Below are 26,015 nucleotides of genomic sequence, written 5' to 3'. Positions count from 1 at the left end.
CAAGGCAAAGGAGATATTTAAAGAAAAGGACAAACTCAATTTTCACTTTACGGCCTACGTGAGTCAAAAGATGACTGTGCAAAGCAAAAAGTGATGCATGAACTGTCACCTATCAGAGGAGTATGTAAAAACAGAGTGAGCCACTCGGTGATTTGCATTTTCAAAGGATTAATGATTTCTCTGTCAGGAAGCTGTATGGGACATGTGTTTCATACACACACACACACACACACACACACACACACACACACACACACACACACACACACACACACAAAGGAATATACCTGAAAATTTAATTGAATGCCCTGTTGGTCTAACTTGACCACTAACTCACATCAGATAACACAGAGTTTGGTCTCCTGTGGGCAATTTGGACTTTGAGTGCAATTATACTATTTCTCCTGAGGTGCAGGTGTGCGGATGAGATCTCTGGTGTGGCCGTGGAGGCTTGTAGGAGGTGTAATAATGGAGGGTTATGTAAGCTGTAATAAATGCTGTAGCTTTAGCACTCATTGCACTAGAGACATCATGTGGTGCATTCATGTTAAATAGTTATGTTTTTACCATCAGTGACATGGTATGATGAAAAGGTTATGATATATATATATAATATATGTTATTATTTTGGAATATATATTCCAAGTAAAACAGGTGCACAGACCTGTTTTTTTCATCGCCAGTTTATCACACATCTACTTTAAAGGATCATGATTAAATAGGTAAAACGTGTCGTTCAAAATGTACAAATAAACAAACAAACAACATTGTCTCCTTCGTGTTTTTCTTACTATACTTATAACGGTCCGGTGGTTATTTAATCTCACGTAAAGATGCGTAGGCTACTGAGGAATCGTAACTGGTTCATTTTTAAAATGGAATGAATGAGGAAACTAATGTATGAATGGAGCGAAAATAACTACGTGTGTCAACGTCATCCAGCTATTCCTCTGCGGAAGGATATGTTCTGTGAGAAGTGTAGTTCCGGGATCGGGAACTACTTGTCGGGATGGAAAGGGAAAGCATTAAACGGCGCAAGGATACAGCGGGGATACGGGTCGCTAGCAGGTGCACTCCGAAGCGAAATCACAACTAGGAGACGAATGATGGCTTAACATATGGCGACGTCCCCCCTTTTCCAACGAAAGAAACCAAACCCTTGTGCTTTCACAAGAATAATGTCACGGTAAGGTATGCTAGCAGGCTAATGTCCAGACCCGTACCTGACGTTAACTGTTAACCCGACTAGCTAAAAGCGGAAAGTAGCATGTTTGGCTAACTGTAACGTCATCACCCGAGTTGGGTGATGACGTTACATCGTATTGACGTTGGGGGGTTTCATTAAGGTGTCGGCATGGGTACGTTTTGTGCAGCTGTCACTAGAATTCCCGTAACGTTATGTTTTGTCTGTCAAATGTGTTGCCGTTGCAGATATAACCAACTTTCCGATTCGTGTATTCATATTTTCCGGCATCTGACGTCAGCGGGGGTTTGACGTAACGTTCAATGGATGTAAAGCAGAGTAACAGTTACTTAAAACATGTGCACGAGTTTTACTTGATCCCGTGCACGTCTAACGAACCACCGTGCACACCTTCATCTTAACGTAACCCCCTCGGCACGTGCCTGGTTGAACGGAACCACGGTTCAACGTGGACCGATGCATCGGTCCCGTCGTCATGCGGCTTGCTGCTACGCACCGCCATGCTGTGTGTGTGTGTGTGTGTGTGTGTGTGCGCGTCCGGACTTCGTTGGTCTGCGGAAGTCAATTGTTGCTAAATGTTGTCAAATGTCTTACGGGAGGGTTTAGACAACACCTGTGGTTGTATAGATCGTTCTAAACGTATGTGTGTGTGTGTGTGTGTGTGTGTGTGTGTGTGTGTGTGTGTGTGTGTGTGTGTGTGTGTTAGCGCAGGACTGTCTGTCATTATTCAGCCAGAGTCACTTGGTTTAGGTGGGCGGACTCACGAGCGGGGAACATGAGTCACCATTGTTGTGGTTACTGGAAGGACCCACTGAAGGAGGAGGGGGGTTGGAGCCCAGCAATCTCAGTTATCAGGAGGAAAATAAGAACTCCTCTGATCTCTAAAAGGAAGGACTTTTTGACACACACACACACACACTTCCCCTGTGCAGCAGGATCTTACTCTTTGCTTTATTTGCAACAGGGTGTTGACCAGTGTGCAAACAGAGGTGATCCCAGCCGCACCTCATCAATGAAAATATCCTCCTGTGTTCTGGGTGAAATGGAAGAACGTCCCACTATGGACCCAGACAAGTCCTTTTCACGACAAATGTTATTTGGTTTCTTCTGGGATGTTGTCAACATCTTTTGAGGTCAATTCTAACATTTGAATCTGATAGTTAGGATGAAATGCATCAGTTTTACATGTTATACATCTAAGTAACGCTCAAATTCCATAAATAACAACCTTTAGATTGTAAACTACAAAGTTGGATCCACTTTTCATATTTTTCATATTTTTGATCAAATTGTAGTTTAAGTCTGACATTAATTATTAAGCACGAGTGCTTTGTTCATACAAATAAACAAAATACCAGTACAATTGCATGAGGCAACTGGTGATGTTTTTAATTTGGTTGTTAGTCGGACCGACGGTTTAGAAACTCTAGAGTAATCCGGAAAAGAAAAGCAGTCTATTGTTGCATTTGACAGGCGGGACCCAGCATTCGTTTGGCATTTCTATTGCAACACATGTTTAGACAATAAATTTACCAAATAGATACGTTTGTTTTTTTAAACTGATGTATCAGGAATACACTTTGCTTCTGTCTGCAGCAGAACTTCGCAGTTAGATTGTCAATAGAAACAGTTTGCGGAGGGGCGGCAAAGAGGTGGGTGGGTGGTCTCTATCGTGTTGGTTTTCTTGGCAGATGACGGAACGTTTTGTGTTCTTGTGACCGAGTCGACCCACAATCCCAGTACTCCCCAGAGCGAGCTTGAAAGGACTTGGCGATCCTCCAAACCTCAAATTGATTTCTCATCTCTCCTAAGTCCCAAATCCCATTTTTAGAAGCCGGCTGCTGGAAGGAATCCTTTTGGCTGGGTGTGTGTGTGTGTGTGTGTGTGTCCTGGTCCTGCCAGCCCCAACCGCACCAAATAGTGTCTCCTCTCATGACACTTCATACCGACGTAGTTGTTTGCATCCTCCTCTTTATCTCTTTTAGTAACAATAGATATTTTCTATCTATGATGATGATAATCAAGGGATTTGAGATTATTTGGTGTTTTTAGAATACATCTGAACAGCAGCTGCGCGTCGGCTGACTTCCTGATGCGTTTACGAAGCAGCAGCACACATTTATTAAACACAATTTAATAAAATGTTTTTTCATATTTACCGGCCAACAGGCTGAGCTGAAATCACTTTAATGGAAAAGAAAACCAGGCGTATTTTCCCGCCCTTACCATTATAAAAAACACACACACACACACACACTTAATATGTGGCATAACTGCAATTTGTTCCCACCGGGCACTTTTAGAGAAAAACTAGTTTGGAAAACATGCGATTAAATGCGTTATGATCACGACTATCTAATTCTGAACTATAGTAAAACATCAATAACTTGTAACTCTGTTGGATACTTATTTAGCCCTTATAGGTTCAGTATACAATATAAATCGTGATGTTTTAGAGCCATATAGAAACATTTGGACGGAGTGGTGATCCAAGAAAATGACTACAGACCCCCCCCCCCCCCCCCACCCCTCAAGTCTAAAAATATAATAGACGGCTCTCAGACTTCTCACAGAATACTTGTTGGTTTTGCCCCAGGACTTTTACGAATGAGCATGAACACTCGCTCACAGTTGAGTGAGGTTCGCCTCCGGTGAACACAGCAGTCATATGGCCATGAGAAGAGAACCACAGTGCCTCTCTTTCTCTTCCAGTCCCTTTCACTTATTTTCCTTCCTTCAGTCGTACTCCAAGAAAGAATATCGCCTGGTGACCGAATGGTTGGACTCTGTAAAGTTACTTTAAAATTAGCAGTGAGGATTACGGCAGGGGGCAGTTTTGGAGAAGGTACAATGTAATAACTGGAAATCGGTGACAGGAAACGTAGACGGGCCACGAAATGACAGATTTTATTCATAGGATTTCAGACATTGCTAATACATTAATGTATTTTATTCTGCCGTGGGTGAATATTTAAGTCCACCATGTTCTTGTTGATGACTAAGCAGGTCATTGCATTGCACTTAACACGCTCTGCTCCTTCTTACAGAGCGGGGGCCTTCTGCTGACCTTTCTCTGGTATTTGTCTAGAAGCCACTCACTCGACCACCCACAAAATGTCAGGTAAATGTTTTAAGGGATTTTAGTGAAAATGTATTAATACCCTCAAATGTACACAGACCCAGGGTCGCTAAATTTGCATGAATCCTTTTTTTGATTAAATGTATTCAATACTATCACAAGAATCAATGTCTTACTCTCTCTCTCTGTGTGTGTGTGTGTGTGTGTGTGTGTGTGTGTGTGTGTGTGTGTGTGTGTGTGTGTGTGTGTGTGTGTGTGTGTGTGTGTTTTTTTTCAGGCACCTACACACCAGCTCCTGGGGGGCCGTTCTCTGCTCTCACCCCAAGCATGTGGCCCCAGGACATTTTGGCCAAGTACCATCAAGTGAGGAGGGAACTTTGTGTGCACACTGACTATTTGTTATATGAATTATTTGTTATCTGTTGTTATTGATCTGTTAACAATTCAGGCGAGCGGAATAGCTGCTGTGGTCATCTTCAGCACTGCCGTTCACGGCCATCTTTACTGTTTCCTTCCACAGAAAGAGCCCTCTGAACAGCCTGGACTCCAGTACGATGAGTTTGGCTTCAAAGTGGACCCTGAAGGTAATGTGTTGACTCACATTAAAGCATTTCTCCATTCCACCCTTTACCTGTGATGAAACGCCTGTTTCCCAGTCAGAATAGAGTAGAAAATCTACATAATTGGTCATAGAGGCTACGTTATGCACACAGACTAAGTTAGTGTGATCTCAGGGTTATGACTGCAGCTTTTTATTTGTTGCCTGAGGGAGACTCTAAATGTTTTTGTTCCGGTACGGAATGTACCAACGTACACTAACAAACTAACAAAACTACTAACACAGTTAATGAGCGTCACTGGGAATGAAGATAACACTGATTTTGGACCCATCACTCCTCGTATTTTTTCTTTTATTAAAACAATATTTTAATATGCACCTTTCTTAAAGTTGATCTGGATGTTTTTGTTGTTTCTTGGTGTATTATTTGTCCACACAATGTTACAGCGTAACCTTCGTTCTTGATGATGCAATTTTCCTCAATTCAAGTTTTTTTTTTTTACTTCAGTTAACAGCTTGATTGCCCAAGAAACCCAGCCCCCACTAACCCAGCTGAATGACTCTCTTCCCACTCAGACAACGGGAAGCCCAGGTCCTGGCTGGGTTGCGAAGGCTCCCCCCAGCGGGAAGACCCCCAGCAGCGACTGCGCTGGCAAGCCCACCTGGAGTTCTCCCACAACCACGCGGTGGGCGACCTGACCTGGGAGCTCATCGATCCTGTCCTGTCCCGCTCCGAGCGCCTGCGCTCCCTGGTGCTCGGTGGCATCCCGCACAGCATGAGGCCACAGGTAAAAAACAAACAAACAAACAAACAAGTGAATCCAAAAATGCATCTCATTGCCACTAGAATGCTACAGTTGCCTTTTTGGTATTAAAACGGCACATAAAAGGTTTTTTTGTGTCCGTTAGCTGTGGATGCGTCTGGCTGGAGCACTGCAGAAGAAGAGGACCTCTGAGATCTCCTACAGAGAAATCGTTAAGAACAGTTCTAATGAAGACACCAGCTCTGCTAAACAGGTAGAAGCCTGAGCTTCTGCACCTGCAACCAAACACCGTTGTTCTTGTTCAGAGCAAGCGTGATTGATTGGTTGCTAATTCATTAAGAAAACCTAATTGCAAACTATTTACAACTACTTGCATGTAGATCCAGATAGATGATGGATCTATAACTATTACGTTTTGTGTATATTGTTTCCTCTGCTGCCTTTTATTTCTAATCAGGATGTGACTGTTCCATGTTGACCTCTGACCTTCAGATAGAGAAGGACCTCCTACGGACTATGCCCACCAATGCTTGTTTCTGTAGCATGACCAGTGTTGGCGTGCCGAGGCTGAGGCGGGTCCTGAGGGGTCTGGCCTGGCTCTACCCAGACATCGGGTACTGCCAGGGCACCGGCATGGTGGGAACGCTCTCCCTTTAAGTGGCATCATCATTACATTTATAGTAAAATGTATTTGTGTCTTACTGACGCCTTGACCTCCCTCACCCCCCAGGTGGTCTCCTGTCTGCTGCTCTTTCTTGAGGAGGAGGATGCGCTGTGGATGATGTGTGCCCTAATCGAAGACCTCCTTCCTCCGTCATACTTCTCCTCCACTCTGTTGGGCGTCCAAACGGACCAACGGGTGCTCCGCCAGCTCATTGTTCAGTACCTGCCGGCCCTAGACCGTCTCCTGCAGGAGCACGACATAGGTAAGGACGGGTACTATGCAGCAGGGGGAGATGAGGTGTGGGTGGTCCGAGGGACAAAACGATGCTTCAAAGAACAAAAGGTTACACTCAAGCTTTTACCTGGCTGCTGTGTGTTCATTTAAAATATAATAGAAAGCTGAATGTGAATTACATCCTCTAAATCAATTCGTGTGTGGAGCAAGTGTAAACTGTTTATCCCGTATGATACTTGACCTCCTCCTCTTTGTACATCCAGAGTTGTCTCTGATCACGCTGCATTGGTTCCTGACATCGTTTGCCAGTGTGGTGGACATCCGCCTGCTCCTCAGGATCTGGGACCTGCTCTTCTACCAGGGCTCACTGGTGCTCTTCCAGGTCACACTGGGCATGCTGAAAATCAAGGTATTAACAACTACCTATTTCATGTCCTTGAATTGAAAATGGACTTTCTATTTTTAGAAATCTCTCCCAGTATGCTGACCACTCAAAACGCATTCCAACATTCACCCATCCACTCATTAGTACAGCGCCAGAGGCTACGACACCAGCAGACAGACACACACACACACACACACACACACTGTCCTTTTTATTGAGTGTTGATCCTCTTGACCCCAGGAGGAGGAGCTCGTGTCATCAGAGAACTCTGCGTCCATTTTTAATACTCTCTCGGATTTGCCGGGCCAGCTGAGAGACGGGCCCGTGGTTCTCGGGGAGGCCATGAGGCTGGCAGGGACCCTCTCCCAGGAAACACTGGAAGCCCACCGGCACAAGCACCTCGCCTACATCCTAAATGAACAGGCCCAGCTCAACAACGGACACAACCCCACACTCAACACCAATCTCAACAAAGTTAGTGTGTCGAGATAGATTATTTTGTCAGGCTTGTGTTTTAGTTTTAATTACAAAACCTTTAAAAAAACAACAACAAATAGTCGATTGTGCGTCTGCATGTGTTCAGGTGGTGAGGAGACAGTCCCTGCGCAGGAAGTCCACCCTGAGCTCCCTTCTGTTTGGGGAGGATGAGGCAGAGGCCCTAAAATCCAAGAACATCAAGCAGACGGAGTTGGTAGCAGCCTTGAGAGAGGCCATAACTCTGACTGCAGAGCACTTCCACTGTCTGGACCCACGCCACTCCAGCACCGTGAGTTCTCACACACACACACACACACCAAAGCGCAGACAGGGCCGGCACGTCAGGCCACCTCCGGTAACGGAACCCTGTGCCTCCAGGAGCTGACTCCTGACTACTCCATGGAGAGCCACCAGCGGGATCACGAGAACTTTCTCGTGGTGTCCCAAAACCGACGGAGACGGGGGAAAGCTTTGCTGGACTTTGAACGGCATGATGACGATGAGCTTGGCTTCAGGAAGAATGACATCATCACTGTGAGTCAACATTTGCACACACTCAAGCAAAACGTTAGTCCCCATAACAACGTATCCACACGCTGTAAATACCAGCGAGGCTCTGATGGCATTAAAATCTAAATAATTAAGTCATGTTGTTCTGCTGTTCCCAATGTGCTCTACTCTTTGCTATATTCACATTTTAGAGAATGTAATTCAGTCTCCTCGTTAATGATGTGTTGTTTTATCCACCTGCCACTCAGATGTTGTTTATTCTGAACCAGGCATCCGTTGGGCCTACACCCTCCCCTCTGAATCTTCTACTAATGTTTTTTCTCTTTCAGATCATCTCACAGAAAGACGAGCACTGTTGGGTTGGAGAGCTCAATGGCCTTCGAGGTGTGTGCATTTTCTTATGCATCAACAACACACACTGTGGCTTTCTGGATTATTGATTTTTCTTTAATAGTTAAAAAAAGTTAATTTGAAAGCGATTTTTTTTGTGGCTCATTTTAACAGGTTGGTTCCCGGCTAAATTTGTGGAGATCCTAGATGAAAGAAGCAAAGAGGTATGGAACCCGTTAACAAGCATGATTACACATGACTGCTATGATAAGACGACAATCCATTTGAATATTTAATCTGTGATATTTGTGTCTTTGTTCACCAGTATGCTGATTATTATTGTCATTACCCAAAAGGTGATTGGTACTCTGTGTCTGTTCCCAGTATTCATTAGCAGGCGATGACTCTGTGACGGAGGCCGTGACGGACCTGGCCAGGGGGACTCTGTGTCCCGCTCTGAAGGCCATTTTTCAGCACGGCCTCAAGAAGCAATCAATACTGGGAGGCCCGTGTCATCCGTGGTTATTCATAGAAGAGGTGGGAGAACTTTTTGAACGGTTTTGAACAATACAAAAATATATTAAGAAAAAATAAATTGCTCCAATCCAAAAATATTAGGTCGAAAGACATCCTAAAAAAAGTCTAAATATATTAGTTAAAAAACTTTGGGTCAAAAATTGAAAATATATTTGGTCGAAAAGTTACAAAATATTACATAAAAAATGTTAGCTCAAGAAATATCACAAAATATTGGGTCAAAAAAATGTGAACATTATTGTCTGAAAAAGACAATAAAAAAGTAAACAAAAAAAGTAAAATGTTATTTCAAAAAGTGTTTGGGAACAAAAAAGTACAATATCTGGTCAACAAACTCAGTAACTCAGTTTTTCAGTAAAAAAAAGGACTTAATCATCCTGTGTCTTCTTGCTTTCTGTCAGGCGGCCAGCAGAGAGGTAGAGAGGGACTTTAACTCTGTCTACTCCAGACTAGTGCTGTGTAAAACCTACAGGTAAAGCTCCCGGTGTGTCTTCGTATGTCCTCGTGAATGAACATGGCTGTGGGGGATTATGTTCACACGTCAAGTGTTTTTGAACTTAGTTTAAATGAATCTTGGATTGTCAGGTTGGACTTGTCTGCTGTGTAAACAGTAAACATTAAGACTTAATTTAAGGTAGGGAAGTTATCCAGGCCTGATTGTGGTTAGACTTTTTGTTGCTATGGTAACAGTCTGTAACTTTCGGCTAATTAACATATTTATGGATCTATGGTGTTCATGGATATTTTTGTTGTCTTCCATGCTGTGTCCCTGTTACATCTGCTATTTTCTTAGTTATTTCACGTATAATGCACTGCATTACAGGCTATTTAACTTGGGATGATAAATCATTCCTTTTTAAAGTAAAATTTAAGGCTAGGCCAAGTTTAGGTCCATTTGCATGCAACTGGGCAAGTTTTAAAAACTAATCATGATGAGACGTTTACGGTCTTTTCCAGGTTAGATGAAGATGGGAAAGTTCTAACGCCAGAGGAGCTGCTTTACAGAGTAAGTAAGAATTTACTCACTCACTGAAAATAACAACCGACTGTATATTCGGTTCATTTAGCTAAATTGTGACCGCAGTGTGAGGATTAAAATGCAGTGACTTTCCGTGTCGTGGACCGTGAAGTTTGTCGCGGTTCCTTCCTTCCGTGTGTTGTGGAAAGCGGTCTGTTCCCTCAGCCTTATGAACGTAAATACGATGTATTAGCGCCGTCTGTCTCCTCCCAGGCGGTGCAGTCGGTCAACATGAGCCACGACACCGCACACGCCCAGATGGACGTCAAGTTTAGGTCTTTGGCCTGCGTCGGCCTCAAGTGAGTCCCCAAGATTCATCTGCACACACGCACAATAAAAAATTAAGATTCAACACGCACACCCTCAAGTTACTTGGTTTTAACGTGCGCCTCCCTCCCCCCCCTCCTCCTACCAGTGAGCAGGTGCTGCACCTGTGGCTGGAGGTGCTGTGCTCCAGCATGGCTGCTGTAGAAAAGTGGTATCATCCGTGGTCCTTCCTTCGCAGTCCTGGATGGGTTCAGATAAAGTGTGAGCTCAGGTAAGAAACGCGTCACTTCAAAACTATAGTCCGTCATGATTCTTCTGTTCGTTTGAGATCTTTGCTGTACTTCCCCATTTTCCACACATAATCAGGTAGTTTAAAAATAGAATTGAATATCCAAAAACAAAGCTTTCTACTTGAATATGGACCCTTAACCGGACCAATAAAACAAGTCGTGACCGGTCTTCTGGTGTCTCCTCAGGGTGCTATCAAAGTTTGCCTTCAGCCTCTCCCAAGATTGTGAGCTGCCCGACAAGAAAGAGGTGAGCCGAGGACGTTCCCCAGCATCCTCCTGTAGAGCAGCAGTAAGGCGACAGTAAACCTGCTGTACACTGCGTCAGACCTCCTCCGTTCTCAACGCAGACCTTATGGATGCGCTGGTTCAAGTTTGCCTCTTTATATGGAACCTCTGTGTAACGTGTATGAGACCGAAGAGGCTTTAATGTGGTTGCTTGTGTTTACACACTAACAAACAAATCTACTCTTATGTGTCTTAACTCCAACTCTTACGTACTTTTTTGTATTTGATCCTTTGAAACCTTGAGGCAAAATGGTAAAAGGTGTTTAGTCTGTCGTCGCATGGACTTGCTTCGGTACGGAATCCCTCCAGTTAATGAAGCGTTATCCTCTCTAAAGCCTGATTTATGCTTCTGCGTTTTCAGAGCGACGCAGACGCAAGCCCCCCTTTGCGTCGCTTTTCACACCTCCTTGCGTCCTTGCGTGTGTCGAGCCATTTTTCTAGGCTTGCGTCGAAAGCGACGAATGTTTACGAGAGAACCGATCAGATTTAAGAACTTTTGTCGGAAGAAATGCATAAATATGAGCGCTTGTACAAGCCGTCATTGACGGGTTGTAGAAGCGGGTTGGATTCACGGAGGGAGATCGCCGCAAACGCCGGTTTGCCGGTCGAGAGGAACAAAGTTGTGGAGGAAAATACGGGACAAATGTGAAAAAGCAGCAGTGGCGATGCACGGGGCAATAAAGTCTATGATAAATAAATAAACAAATAAATAGACGTGACTCTCTAGGTCGTCTTCAACAAAGCACGTTACTCCGCCTGTTGTTCTGGCGGTGAATTGCTCTGCAACACACGCAGAACCATGAATTGGAACGAGTGCGTCGACGCAGACGCAGAAGCATGCGCCGGCCTTAACTGTGAATCTCGAGTCGAGTCACTAACAAGAATCAAAAAGCCACCATGTGTTATTATAGTTCTGATGTTGTCTTCAGGTTAAGAACTTTCCACGTTTCCCTTCCAGGAGAAGGAGCAGAGGCCTCTGAAAGAGGGCGTGCAGGACATGTTGGTGAAACATCATCTCTTCAGCTGGGACATTGATGGCTAGACGCTGCGGCTGAATCCGTGTGCGTGTGTGTGCGTGTGTGTGTGTGTGCGTGTGTGTGCGTGCGTGTGTGTGCGTGTGTGTGTGTGTCGAGTTCTCACCTGTTTGTCACAGTCGGTTATAAATCAGACGCCACCGTCTGCTGCAGTGACTCCTCTCTGACTCCATCCGTCACGCCACCTCCCAGCGTCGGACCTGTTTGTGTGTGCATTAAGTTGCATACTCCGATTTTAATCCCAGCCCAGTGCATGAGGTTGCACTACGTGGTGAAAACGCTGCATACTAGCAGAACAGTCTAGTAGAGAAAAGCCCAGCCAGAGACGCGGCGGCAGGTCCTGAATGCCACATCGCCCTGTCAATTCCCAGATGAGACCAAAACTAACATTCCTGAACATGGAGCTGTAAAGTTACAAATTATTTTTGAGAGGAATGCTAATTACCTCAATATCATCGATTCCACTAATATATTTCATTAAATACTAATGTTGCACATGCCAAGTAAAGCCTTTTTGAATTGTTATACGAGACTACGGGTGTGTGTGTTCTACCTGAGCAGTGGTGGTGAACACAAGAATATTGATGAAGCAGAAAAATACTTTCAGTGTTTCAACCTAGAGTGAATAAATGTTGCATATAGTTTATAAGATTTCTGTATATAAGGTAAAAATATTTTGTGACTAAATGTGCCCATGCAGGTTAAAGCAATTCAAAATTGAACTTTTATTGTTCTTACTCAAACACTGATGTCCAAACGAAAATATAATTTGGACTTAAAGCTATACATGCATAAGAAAACCGATTCATTTCTTCAAATTGTTGACCATTCTTGTAAATGGGAACTTGTGAAACATATCTGTGCATAACAAAATATACTATTTTTTTTCTTTCTAGTCTTGAATACTTTGCTGATGACAAAAATGTGTTCTCGCTTGTCAGCTAATCACATCTCGCAGAAGTTCAGCTTGAAATCGTTCATCTTTAACTTCCAGAAAACACAACCAACATGATGGTAGCTATTGTAGCCTTCGTAAATCCAATGGTGATTATCAATGTACAATATTCTGCTGTGTGTGTGAGAAGAGACCGTAGTGGCCCACCCGTGACACGTAGAAAGCAAATGTAGCTCATACGAGTTTCATTGCATTGAAAGAAAAATAATCCTGTTAAATGTTTCAACTTAGAAAACAATATATAACAAATAAAATGCGCAGCATCAACATTGGTAGTTATTGGAGATGAATGCAGCTGTGGGAAAGAATCACAGTTGAAAAGTTTATTTATGGTCAGTCTTTTATCGGCAGTGTTTTTAAACTGTCACGACACGTTACCAGTGACGGGCCACAGCGCATGTAGGTGAGTCACAAGTAGCACTGCGAGTCCTGCATGTCTTATAAGCACGAGTGACGAGACGATGTGCTGTATGTTTGTAACAGCGGGTTGTAAGCAGGCTGACGGATGGGGATGGGGGGGGTACGACACTACTGGATCTAGTGCAAGTGAGCGTAGCTTGAAAGAAATCTGAAGAGTGAACTTTCTGCATGTATGCCAAATAAATAACTGACAATTATAAAAATGCAACAGCTTATATTTTCCATGTATCTAGTATTCAAGATCACTCGGTGCCTTCAGCTACATTCATTTATTATTTGCATACATTTTGTACAACGGAGCCTTTCCAATCACAGCACAACTAACATTGAATTTACATACGCAGTATAAATAGTACATTGTTTTCCACTGCTAGTACACGGGGAATATTGAATGGAGTCTCACGTATAGCTGCTCATGTTGGTACTGTTTCTGTTTAGCTTCTGTACATTTCATAGACAAATTAAATAAATCCTCCCCCTCAGTGAGGCTAAGCTCAAACCACACCGCTCTCCATCAGCCAAACCATTACAAATAGTGAAAGGCAGCTGACATTAAAATGCATTCGATGTGTATTTTGGTTTAGGATGTAATCCTTTGTGTTCCCTTTTTTTTTTTTAAATAAATAAGTTGAAATAAAACGTAGAAGCAGGTGGGAAAAGGGCGTGAGTGATGAGGCGCAGTGTTTGGCTGCAACACTTCTCCCCTTGAAGACACTTGGGTCTAGGATCCTCCTGTTCCTGAGGAGGGAGCCGCTGTGGAGTTGGTGCTGCTGTTCTGGCCTTTTCCTTTGTGCCTCTGGCCCCCCCGTCTCCTTCCACCTCCTCCGGACTTTGGCTGCGGGATTGAAAACGAAAACACTCAACGAGGACATTTCAACACCAAAAAAAACCATAACGTATTCGCTCCAAATGCACAGAGCTCCACTAGCTTCCTCTTTTCAGCTCCTTTACTCTTCTTGTTCCCTTGACTCGACTCATTTTACCTTGTTCTCTTTGTTGCCCTCTTTTATCTGAGGATCTTCATCTCCCTCCCCCTTAAGGAAGCCAGCCAGGCGAGCGAAGGAGGGGGAGGCGTGATGTGGCATGACGGTTTAAAACAATATATGAAAAAATAATATGGAAGAAGACAAAATCAAAGCAGGACGTAAACGGGTGGTGGATAAGATATTAGAATAAGGGAAGAGGATAAAAGGGAAGTTAACGGGTTAGAAAAGCGGCGAGTACACAGGTAATCATGAGAAACGCATTAAAACGAGTAAACATTGACCCGTGTCTCACCGGTTGGGTGGCGTTCGAGCCCGCTGACTGTGCCGCCGCGTCATCGCCGGCCGCCGCGGTGCCGTCCTCTCGCCGCGGCGGCGCCTTCTTCGTGGACTGCATTTTGATTTGCGGCGGTTTGGAATTGGATGGTAAGTTGTTGGTGGATTGCAACAGCTGAAAATGGAAAAGGCCGGTCAATATTTGAGTCTCAACAAGATGAAGAGAGAATCCGCTACTCGGGATTTGAAAAGACGTTCCTCATTCTGAAGGCCAATATGGGTCAATTGACTGTCACAAGGAGAGAACCTACAAATACGTGGCCTACTTTAAATTCTTCACGTCAACATTTCTCTTTTTTTACGCAAATGTTGCTCTTAAACATGAAAACAGTTGGAAATTCAATTATTTTGTATTTTATATACCATGGTTATAGTAATCTGTGCAGATAGAAGGTCTTAGTTAAATGTAATGAACAATCATTTTAAATGGAGCCTCTCTATTCTCAGCTCCTACCCATCAGCACTTCAGATAACATCACCTGAATAATTAGGTCTCAGGGCGCCGGCAAATCATTGTAATGGGTAAAATACATCTCTCTGGTCTACTACAGAGCCCCCCCCCTCCTTGTGTTCCTCGCGGGGCTGTAAAAACTAGTCCCTGCTCTTCCAGAAAGCGGCGTTACCTTGGTGATGGTGCCCACGGCCTTGGTGCGTCCCTCCCTGAACACCAGCCTCTGGTCGCAGTGCAGGTACTCGGGGGTCTTGATGAAGCGGAAGTGGACTGAAGCCTTGTCGCCGGTCCGTAAGCAGTCCCTGTTCATAGACAAGATGGTGGCCGTCTGCCTGATGCTGCCGCAGTGCACTGGAGAAAAAGAAAGGAGGAACAAACGACTGCATTTACGATCGGCGCCGACATCAGAGGGAATCACCTTTCGGGCGTTGCCGCTACCCACCCATGGCCTGGTATCTGGGGGATATCGTGGTCGGGTGATGCAGCACCAGGATCTCGGCCTCAAACTCCCAGGTGGCCTGCGGGCACAACCTCGGGGAAACCATCACCATGCCTTTTCTTATGGACGAGCGCTTGATCTGCACAAAGAGTCGTGCGATAGGACACAACCCAACCGCACCCCCCAAAAAAAACATTAATGTTGCACACAGTTTGAGCCGGTTAATCCATTCATGATTACAGAAGAAAGATGCCGCTTACCTTTTTCAGGGCGAAGGAGGCCGTCTGGCCGCCCCTAACCTCCTTCACGGGCATCCTCTTGCGGTGGATGGATTTGACCGCGATGGGGATGAAGCTGCCCAAGGGGTCCGGCCCCAGCAGCATCGTATCGTTCAGACGTATGAGTCCGCGCAGGGTGGTCCCCGACACTACGGTCCCCACTCCCTGAGACAGAAACGGAACACAGGCGGCGGTTCGTTGGAGGTTCGCACCTGTGGCGCGATCCACGGCGCTGAGCGCGAGTGCATTTAGTGACGAGGGTCGCCGGGTATTACCGGGACGGAGTACGTGTCGTCTATCTGGAACTCAGCGGGCTGGTCGTCGCGGTACGACGTCCTGGAGGAGAGCAGGTTGAGGAACATCTTGAGCATGTCCATGTTCTCCCCGGACACATTGGAGATCTGGAAGATGGGACACATCCTGGGGGAGGGGAACACAGATCAACACGCAGGTTACAAAGGATGGTTTCGCTGCTCACCGTAAATCTACATGGGACACGCCGAGTACCTCTCGGAACTGAAGTTTGAAGCGGTGACGATGACGTCGTCCTTGTTCTGCACCAGGACGGGGATCTTCCTGCACCCGGGCGACTTCAGCAACCTCTGGAGCAGCTTCAACGTCTCTGGAAGCCACAAACGATGGCACGTGGCCACGGAATAAGCCAGGCAGAAACCTCTTACAGTACTAAGTAAGAGAAAGATGAGATTGAGGCGTCTTTGTTTCGCTCCCCGGGACTGACCTTGCAGGATGTTGGCTGGACACATGTCGATCTTGGTCACCACTACGAACACGGGCACATTCAGAGCCAAGGCCAGGCCCAGGTGCTCTTTGGTCATCCCCACGATACCCGCATTGCTGCCCACCTGGAGAGGGGCAAAGAAAGGGGTTTGCATTTGCCTTTTAATACACGCCACCCAATGTGATGGTAATGGATACTTCCTACTGCTCTCATTCGAACACCCCCCCCTGTACCCCCCGTCTCTCCTTCTCACCATGAGCATGCAGAAGTCGGGCAGGTGTCCGGTCATCCCGAACACTGTGGTCTTGAGGTATTTCTCATGGCCAGCCAGGTCGATGAAGGTTATGACCTTGGAGGACTTCTCACAGATTTTGGTCCAGTCCAGGCTTCCTCCGTGACTGTCTGGTTTGTTGACCACCTGGGACCGGAGAGACGGGGGCGGAGTCAAGGCCAGTTCAGCAGTCGAACGCTACTCGCACACTCATGCAGCGAGCTTTGCTTCCCATCTCAATGAACTACGACCCGGCAGTGTCGAAAAAAGCTCCCGAGCAAGAGCGCCGTAGCTTATCATGCATTATGTGACCCGTACATTCACTTCTCTCGCCCCTCGACGCCGTACCTCTCCGCTCCCCCCCCCCCATCTCCTCCAAGGAGGAGCCCCCAGCGTCTCCTACTCTGACTCTTGGTCGTTTCATTAGCGGTGTGGACGCGTTTGAAAAAAGCCTCGATCACATGAGCAACTGGCTTCTCTGCTCTGCCGCCTCTCTGGCCCTCACCTGTCCCTCCTGGTCAAACCCCAGGATATCGTTGCCCACACTGCTGGTCCTGCCACTCTCCATCTCGTGTTTGTGTCTGAAGAGCTTTTGGCGGGCAAAGCCCCTGCCATTGTCCAGCTCTCCGTGCGTTAACACTCCCAGCAGAGTACTCTTACCAGCATCCACGTTACCCACGACTGCAACCCTGAGGGACAGAGGAGTATTCAAATAACACCAGAACTGTAGAAAAGCAAGGCAGTACTTTCTGACGCGTCTCACTGGAGAGGAGCCAAAAGCGTACTGTGCGTACTCTGTGAGCGTCACTGGGCGCATAACCACAAGATGTTTCTGTTCGAAACTCCGACCACTCACCTGACCTCCAGGAAGTCCAGCTCACCCACACGCCGGCGGATCAGATAGTCGCGCACCAAGCCGGCGGCCTCGGTGCGCTCCCGGAGGGTGATGAGGTCCGCGTCCACCTGCTCGCACATGGATCGCACGGTGGCCGCCGAGGCCTCCATGTCCGTGTCGTTCAGACCCCAGTCGCCGCCATCTAGGAGAGACGACGTAAAAACGCGGCTCCGTCAGATGCTTCGACTGGATGAACAGGGAGGAGAGAGTCGGCGGTTCCTCACCTGAGCCCATGCCCACCATGTAGATGGTCTCTCCACAGCCCTCCTCCATTCTGTCTCGCAGCTGGCGCAGTAACGAGTCATACTGCTCCCCGTTCGGACTCACCAGCGCCAGCTATCGGGTTGGAAACAGAGACAAAACGGGCCATTAAACGTACGATCGCGGCAGAGCCTCTGTTCAGTAAGTCGCGAGCCGTGACCGCCAATAAGTGCTATGAGTGAGCTGGTGATCGCACCACATGTGGTTCCCTTCATGAGAGAGCGCTGCCACAATTAGACGTTTTTAAGTAAATTGATTGTGTTACTGGCGCTTATTATAGTTCACGTTTCATTGTGCAAGAAGAGGATCAAAGTACACAACAAAGCTCATTGACGCAAACCGACAACAAACTGCCCTCCTGTTGCAGCCCGGAGTGAATGGAAGTGTAATAACATTGCAACGTGCCATTTGAAACTCGCTCTCACTATAATAAAGGTTTCTATTTGGCAGGTCTCGGTACTTTTAATAGTTCTAAAGGTGTCTTCTGCCTGCTCCTATTTTCTTTTCGTATTGGTCATTTTGGCATCATTACAGCTGTTGGGCATCATCTCTTGCCTTTTATTTCATCAGCATGTGTGTGTGCGTGTGTCTGTGTGTGTGTGTGTGCGTCCAGATGTCAATATTATGGTTTATTGAACCGTCGGACATGTATCTGTCTTCCTCTCCTGTCCTCAGACACCGACAGTGTCACCACATATATTATCTTTGGCTGGACAGCAGGTGGTAAAAAAAGAGAAAGAAAAACACAACAGCGGGCGCGTTCACGCTCCAGCTGGGGGCTAGCGTTAGCCACATCTAGCTAACCGGGACCCGGCGCGTCTCATTCCCGGATGACCCTGCGAAGGGGGGGGGGGGGTCGTGGGTCACGGTGCGGCGTGTGCGCGGTCACTAACATGGCTGCGGTGCGTGCGAGGAAACGCGAGCGAGCGCGCGCGCGCGCGCGTGTGTGTCGCGGCCTCGTCCGTTCGGTGACGCTTCGGAAGCCTCGCGGGGCCTCGCGCTACCTTGTTGGTGAAGTCCACCCCGCGGTGCTCCAGCTCGCCGTTGATCAGGTCGCCGTCGTCGTAGCACTCGTCCCCGGTGTCGTCCCCGCATCCTCCCCGGTCCGGAGCGAATATGCTGGCGGGGACCAAGGCATCGGCCAGCGCCATGGAGACCGGGCTCACCCCCGGCTCGGGCGACGCCGCAATCGATGCCATCTCTGTGACAACCCGGCGGGGGGGGGAGGGGAGGGTGGTGGTGGTGGTGGGGGGGGGGGGGTCCGTCAGATAGGTGAGGTCGTTACGTCACACCTCGGTTCTGCTGACGTTTACAGCGACGCTGTGACTACAGTAAATAGCCCACCACCTTGTTTATAATAATAATAATAAAAAAAGAAGGCGGGGCTTAGCGTGTGCACGTGCTTCCTTTTGCGTCCTATTCACCAATGGTATCAAAGTCAATGTGAATATGTTTAAGTTTTTAACAATGCTGCAATCAGAGTGCAACTTTCCTGTCCTGGTAAAAACTATTAAAAAGACGAATAGACGCCGTATTTATGGGACTCGGGGTGAAACATTATCGTTCATTTATTTTCTTTAGCAGTGAAATAACGCCTTTCTTAGCCTTGTTGAAGTTGGTACTTATACAAGTTTAATGGAGTTTGACACCAGCTGACCAACTAAAACATTTTTTAAAATCCAAATAAATGACGGAAATAATAGGTGTTCTCAATTAGCCTCAATAAGGAAAACCACCAGGCCACGGACATGTTTGACTTAAAGTGGATTTTAAGACAAATTACACGTTTTTTACATTATTTTTATTTTTAGGATTTGAGCAGCACAACAAGGCTTCTTGCATCCTCCCCCCTCTTAGTGTGAGAGCTGGATGAGCTTGAGAGATGTTTTTTCAGCCGTTTTTTCAGCCGTCTGATTCATGTGATGTTGCAGTCTTTCACAGTGACCAGTGGAGGGCAGTGGACAGGGAACACCTTTCTATAAACACCCACTCCACCTGAGGTCAAAGGCCTCACCGTACGCATAATTCAAACCATAGAAAGCTGCGTGTCTGCGCCACAAAGTGTGTCGCTGGAAAAAACTACTACTTTCACAGAGGTAGTAATACGTAGAAAAGCGTAACAATGCAGATTGACATTAGTCCAGTATCACGATCAACACTTTATATCCAGCAATGAGGATCAGTGTGTGCGTGTGTGTGGGTTTGTGTGTGTCTGGCTGTGTTCCTCCTTGTTAACTGTGTACGCCCTCTCTGTGATTAGACCTGCTGACTGTCTTAAGACTGCGTCCTGGGGCAGGCCAAAAAATAACATCCTTGTGCCACACTGAACATCTGTGCAGCCACTTCCCCTGGATAGCTTCATAATGTACCTAAAGAGACCCACCGTTAAATCAAGCATCAAGTCTAATGAGTAACTTTGATATGTCTGTTGGTTGTCTTGAATCTAAATGACATGATAGGGTATCAAACTGCAGCGTACGTGTATGTGGCTCGTTCCCTCACTGGGTCACAGCAGCTGTAACACTCGTATGTCAGCTGATAAAAATGTGTTGCATGTCTCTGGCCACGAGTCAGAGTCAGTTTCCACATTTCACTTCGACCTCTTTCCCTCTAAACTCAAGTTCTGCTGCAGACCGGCTGGTCTCAAACGTATCACCCGACTGTAAACTGTTAACAGCAAAGGCGATTCACTGTGCCAAATATTTAGTCGTCTCCCTAGCAACACATGCGTTTCTATTTTTATCTGTCACTCTAGTTTCCCCTCTCACAGTCAAACTCCACACCACCAGGTTACAATGTAATAGTCTGATATCACCCGATCACTAATTGACCTCCCTTCACTGAGGTCTGCAATCACTTGTCAAGCTCCGAAACAGTTATTTATGGATTTTAACGACGCTTCGACGTCATTGGCCGATGTTTTCTGGTGGCCTGATTCTGCTCGCTGTTTGGCTCGTCGCTCAGGCCGAAGAACCTCCCACACTGTATATATCCCGCTTGGCTGCAGTGAGTCAAGGCCCTGCACCACTCTCACTTCTTCTCCACCCGACGCGAGTGACTACATCTGCAAAAATGATGAACGTAAGTGAAACTCTGACAACACTGTTGTGCTCCTGTGCTCTGCTGTCACTAACTAATCTCCTCACTCAGATAGCAAAAAGCTTCTATTTTAATAGTGGCACTGAAACAGCTGACCTCTGCTTTAAACCGGCACATTGCACTTTTTAACAGCTGCTTTTTTTCTTTTGAGAGTTCTGGGCTTCTTAGATTTGCCTTTTATGGTCAAAGTATTCTTAACAGAGCGCACATGCGTTCACATTAGTCACCTCGTGCAATCAGCAAATGCATTGAATGTAAGTCAGCTGTTTAGGTTGGTACATTCTTCCTGCAATACGTGTGTAACGCTGGAAAACAGAAAAAACGTCCTAACATTTGTTCATTTGTCAGCTGAACATTTGCCAGCAACACGTTCTGGTCCCTTGGTATTTATAAACCCGGTAGATTACAATGCGGTATCATTCTGGCTTTTTGCTGGATACAGAGCTAAACATGTGATTAGAATGGGGGCAGTGAGTTTAAATCAAATTAAAATAAAGTCGAGAATTGATGCTGGCATAATGTAATTCTCATGTTGCCCTCTCGGACTGAAAAGCATGATTCTACCAGGGAGTGTCTCTTAGACTGAAAAGGTCTATTTCAATTATTAATCATCATATAATATTAGCAGGATTTGAATCATTCATAATGACCTTATTTCTGGATGTGTGTTTTTTGGACACACTCACTTGTGTTAGATTCAATCACTGTGCCAGTCCGAGGTGAAACGAATTGTCATTCCTTAATGGGATGCAACACTCAGATTCCTTTAGACAGCTGTTTGGGAGCGACGCAGGCCGACTGCCAGCTTTGACCTCGGCCCGGCCCCACGCGGCTCAAGCCCCGGTGCCATTTATTATACCCCGTCTCTAACATGGGAGGAACGTCTAACCCGCGTCATTGGATCCCTTCACCCTCCTGTTCATTTCGTGGTTTGGTTCATCATTCAAACACAGTTTGGCGCTTTTACAGCGGCAAAAGAAATGTTTGCTGTTGCTTGTTACTGTGTTTGTGACCAGAAGTTTCTCGGCTCAGAATCATCATTTCATTCAATATTTCATAAACTTCTGCTTTTCATTTTTAACCCACAAAGGAGCGCCATCTCTGTCCCCCAGAACACATCTCAAATGGTGGCGCGACCCGTGTTTCCCAATCACACAATAGATTGCTCAAAAGCATTTTCCTATTGGTGGCTCGGCACAGTTCTTGCACATCCGCAGCAGCAACCCGAGCTGAGGTTTTCTGCTCGCCTCAGCCTTTTTTCCCACCGTGTATACTTGTCGTCCAGTATTGCACTTAGGAAAATATTACTCAGTCCAACCTATCCTTTTTCAACATTTTTAGCCTCTGCCAAAATCCACGTAGAGGAAAATGGCCATGGCAACGGTAGGACGAGGAGATGGAATATTGGGCTTGTGGGCTGGTGGGAGTATAATAGAAAACACATGTTGGTTTATTTCTAAGGATGAAGTGGGGATAAGAGCGTTGGCTCAAGCTACTGTCGGGGCTGCTTATTGCACAGAGCTATAACACAATTTGGATGTAGTAACAATAGAGTAGTATTTCCACCCAATAACTAACGGTGTGACTAAACTCCCCTCGTTTTGTTTGCGCAGGGTATGATCGTAAAGAACATGTCCTTCAAGGTCGGACAGACCCTGACCATTGTTGGAGTCCCCAAGCCTGATGCTACAAAGTAAGTCCTGACGACGGAAGTGACTGAGCCCAGTCAAACGTCCTACTTACTACTTTATGTACTCATTTCTGTGTGGACTTCTGTGACTAAACTTAATGTGAGGGCCGATCTTCAATGCACTCACTGCCCGACGGATCTGGAGGTGGAACCTGTAATCAGTTGCGGTCGGTGACCTGTAAACTTCACCTCCGGGAAGCGGGGTTGATGAAGACGACGGTTAGCAGATGAGAAGACGGCCCGCGCAGAGGCTCCTTGTGTCTTCTCACATGAAATACAAGCAGCCATTTAAATCAAGCGATTTTTTTGTTTCTTCGTGCCACAGCTTTGCAATCAATATCGGCCCGGATGAGACGGAGATCACGATGCACATCAACCCTCGCTTCAATGCCCACGGAGACGAGAATGCTGTGGTCTGCAACTCTTATCAGAAAGGCAGCTGGTGTGAGGAGCACCGCGAGGGAGGCTTTCCGTTCCACCAGGGAGAGGAGTTCAAGGTGAGAGCTCCTGTGTGTGTGTGTATCTGTCTGCAGGTATGTGCTATAACGCTCTCTAATCTATTAGTGACCTTCGTTGGAAAATGTGTCACTGAATGTCTGATAACTTTGAGATTTGTGATATTCATCTACATTACTTTGATGAGGCAGAGATACGCTCATTCATTCAAGTATTCTCCCTCCTCTTCATTTCCTCTCGCACATCCCGCCACCTTAGGTCGTCATCGAATTCGCCCCGACGGAGTTCCAGGTGACTTTATCCGATGGCTCAAAGATCCACTTCCCCAACCGCATGGGCGCAGAGAAGTACTCGTACATCGGCTTCGATGGCGAGGTCCGCGTCACCAGCTTTGAGATCAAGTAAACCTGCAGCCACCCTGGAATTTTGGGGAATTGAAATTCATTCTTTCTTTCTTTTTCAATTAGTGCAACGTCGGGTCGACCCCAGGCCCCGCTTTTAAGGTCTAGAATGTTATGTGATATCAGTAGTGCCTTAATGTTTATCATACAAACAGGATGATGCAATAAAGTAGCTTGTTGACATGTGCCAATGCAAGCAGACAAAAAAAGGATTGGATCAGACAGACATGTGATTATTCTCTCATGGGCTCAACACTGTTACTGCGCATAAGTAGCCCGAGGCCACGTTATCTGACTGTTATTTGCTCTGCACCTTGCAATGTTTTAGTTGAGAAGTACTTCATATATCATCCAGGGTTCTTTAAGGTGCTTAAGAATTTGACATGCTTTGTTGTTTTTTCCTCCCAGACATTCCGGTTTATATCTGAGTGTAATGCTTGCCCATTAAAGCATGAACATCACAAACATGTGACTTTTGTGACTCCTTAAACTTGTTAAACAAGCACATCATCCATCAGCGAGTACCTTTCTTGCACATCAGAAATACTATATCTTTCTTTATTGGTGCAAACTATCATTTAAGATCATTCATGCACAACAATTACTGATTCTTCAGAAGAAGAATATAATGTTTCGGTCCATATCAACATGGATGGAGACAACATTCCACCTCTTATCAAACAAAGGCAGACTTTGAAATCAGACTGTAGCTATTTGTCTAGATCTTGTTCCGTCGGTTTGCGTACATCACGAAAACCAAAGAAAAAACAAACATAATTAGCCTTTTCAGCCAGTAGATGGTGCCATTGATGTATTAATGACATTTGCTCGGATGAAGGAAAAAACGATCACCTATTGGTTAAAACAATGTAATGACGAACAATCTGAAGGGCGGAATTCACACACAAAATGTTGTGTGTGTGTATGCAGAAGTTGTCTGACCACTGAAAAAAAAACCTGTGGATCCATATTGATTTGACCTTTTCATTCATTTTTTACCAGTATCCGGGTTACAGAAATAAACCCCATTAAAATAACCCATATGACACCGCGTGGTCTTGCCACAATGGTCTGACTCAAGACTGTGAAGAAAAAAGTGATGTTTCACAAAAAAACCCTCCTGTGATCCGGCATGCTGTCAATCTGTGGCTGACCAGATGTCCGTCATGCACGGGATGCCACAGAGATACACAGAGATACACCCTCCCGTCCTTTCAACCAGCCACCTTTTTTTTTAAACGTGTTTCTGTGTGTATTTCCGTTATCTAATCTGATGTAACAGAGGGCAACGTGTGTGAGGCTGATTTTAGGAGAGACGCTCTGATCCTTCCAGACAAAGGCTGAGGGAGCATTCAGAGTGACCTTTCCTTTTCTTCTGTTGACAGCAGTGGCACACCGGCGCGTCTGCAGCTTTGATGCATGTGGTCAGTCAGAGAAGCAGGTTCCTCTATGTATGTACAGGTGTGTGTGTGTGTGTGTCTGTCAGAGAGAGAGAGAGGGGTAATTAGGGCTCTGAAGGTACCTGGCAATGTCAAAGGTCCTCTCTCCGGAGGAGGAGGAGGAGACTTGGTTGCCATGATCACCGAAATTCAGTCCCTTTCCTCTCTCCTTGTATGCTCCTCTTTCTGTCATGCGCATGCACCCCCCCCCCCCCCCCCCCCTCGTCCCCCCCCTCTTCCCCCCATTCCGTTTCTTTGTACCTCAAACAAATCGTCTCTTCTGTTTCCGACGCGTCTCTCCATCTTTCCCACCTGATTCTTCACTCTCTCTCCCTTCCTCTGACGACTCACCCTTCTTCTACTTCCTCTCTCCCAGTCATTCCTCAGCTGTAAACCCATCCCTCACCCCGCACTCTTAATTAGAATTTTAACACTTCCCCTCTTCATTATTTTGCGGCAGACAAGATCAATAATCCGGGGCTGTGTTGTTAGCGCACTTTGTGCTCGCGGTCGCGCTGCATCCACTCAGGCGCTCGGTACTCACCTCCACCCCCCACTCCTCCGTCCACTGGGCTCGAGTAAAACAAATAGTGTGTTGATGTGTGTTTCACATTTATACATGTGTGTGTGTGTGTGTGTGTGTGCCGTTTGTTTAGACGCTTCCCATGTGAAGGATAAATCCACAACCCCTCCACACAAATCCAATCAATCAGGTAAGGAGTTGGATCAACCCATTCACACACACACACACACACACACACACACACACACACACACACACACACACACACACACACACATGTATAAATGTGACAGACAGCGGGCGTGTACCATGCTGTCACTTCTCTAAATGAATGTGATGAGCACTGCGGATATTTAACACATGCCTGTGTTTCCTTTACCTGTGCCACGTCACTTATTCTGTGTGTGTGTGTGTGTGTGTGTGTGTGTGTGAATAAATGTGCTGAAATGTGTGGAATGGAATGATTCACCTCGGCTTACATAAAACCTTTGTCTATATTTAGCGGCAGCATGACTCCAGATTCCTGCACCGAAGCTATCAGCCACACATTGAGATGTGCGTGGGCCCGCCCTGAGCCGACTGCGGTCCTGAATTCGTGTTCTGCGTGGCTGCTTCACCTCAGGCTTGGTTTTTATCTGAGCCACCTGAATGCATAACCTGTTGGGTAACCCCCCCCCCTGGGAGTTTGGGTGAAGATTGGTGTTTATGTATGTGTAAAGACGCCATTAAACGAAAGCAAAGA

At 46.2% G+C, this 26,015-nt stretch overlaps 3 protein-coding genes across 4 annotated transcripts; 2 read left to right on the top strand and 1 right to left on the bottom strand.

Moving 5' to 3' along the window:
- The first annotated feature begins 954 nt into the window (after positions 1 to 954).
- On the top strand, positions 955 to 13,215 carry sgsm3 (small G protein signaling modulator 3). The gene is made up of 21 exons (XM_040190260.2): positions 955 to 1,186; positions 4,252 to 4,325; positions 4,561 to 4,646; positions 4,804 to 4,867; positions 5,419 to 5,630; positions 5,752 to 5,859; positions 6,099 to 6,242; positions 6,337 to 6,532; positions 6,768 to 6,913; positions 7,130 to 7,363; positions 7,473 to 7,655; positions 7,745 to 7,900; positions 8,206 to 8,260; positions 8,381 to 8,430; positions 8,591 to 8,743; positions 9,145 to 9,215; positions 9,701 to 9,749; positions 9,975 to 10,060; positions 10,177 to 10,299; positions 10,505 to 10,565; positions 11,562 to 13,215. The coding sequence occupies exons 2-21, from the start codon at positions 4,319 to 4,321 to the stop codon at positions 11,643 to 11,645; spliced, it is 2,268 nt and encodes a 755-aa protein (XP_040046194.1). The 5' UTR covers positions 955 to 1,186; positions 4,252 to 4,318; the 3' UTR covers positions 11,646 to 13,215.
- Positions 13,216 to 13,266: 51 nt separating this feature from the next.
- Positions 13,267 to 19,110, bottom strand: gtpbp1 (GTP binding protein 1). Of its 2 annotated transcripts, XM_040190261.2 has the most exons (14): positions 18,670 to 19,110; positions 17,629 to 17,740; positions 17,366 to 17,546; positions 17,015 to 17,198; positions 16,492 to 16,656; positions 16,239 to 16,362; positions 16,007 to 16,121; positions 15,775 to 15,919; positions 15,482 to 15,664; positions 15,225 to 15,360; positions 14,955 to 15,133; positions 14,291 to 14,446; positions 13,996 to 14,046; positions 13,267 to 13,847 (listed from the first exon to the last, which is right to left on the bottom strand). In XM_040190261.2, exons 1-14 carry the CDS (start codon positions 18,862 to 18,864, stop codon positions 13,734 to 13,736), a joined length of 2,040 nt encoding a protein of 679 aa, XP_040046195.2. In that variant the 5' UTR covers positions 18,865 to 19,110; the 3' UTR covers positions 13,267 to 13,733. The 2 variants fall into 2 exon arrangements, with proteins under 2 accessions (XP_040046195.2, XP_040046196.2); XM_040190262.2 differs by lacking the exon at positions 13,996 to 14,046 and having other exon boundaries at positions 18,670 to 19,046.
- Positions 19,111 to 20,446: 1,336 nt separating this feature from the next.
- On the top strand, positions 20,447 to 23,776 carry lgals2a (lectin, galactoside-binding, soluble, 2a). The gene is made up of 4 exons (XM_040190263.2): positions 20,447 to 20,746; positions 22,378 to 22,457; positions 22,780 to 22,951; positions 23,169 to 23,776. The coding sequence occupies exons 1-4, from the start codon at positions 20,582 to 20,584 to the stop codon at positions 23,313 to 23,315; spliced, it is 564 nt and encodes a 187-aa protein (XP_040046197.2). The 5' UTR covers positions 20,447 to 20,581; the 3' UTR covers positions 23,316 to 23,776.
- The last annotated feature ends 2,239 nt before the right edge of the window (positions 23,777 to 26,015 follow it).

The sequence above is a fragment of the Gasterosteus aculeatus genome, chromosome 11 (genome assembly GCF_964276395.1).
Source record: "Gasterosteus aculeatus chromosome 11, fGasAcu3.hap1.1, whole genome shotgun sequence".
In the NCBI taxonomy this organism is placed as follows: domain Eukaryota; kingdom Metazoa; phylum Chordata; class Actinopteri; order Perciformes; family Gasterosteidae; genus Gasterosteus; species Gasterosteus aculeatus.
Note: the sequence above shows the minus strand (reverse complement) of the source record. Positions and strands in the feature narration are given on the sequence as shown.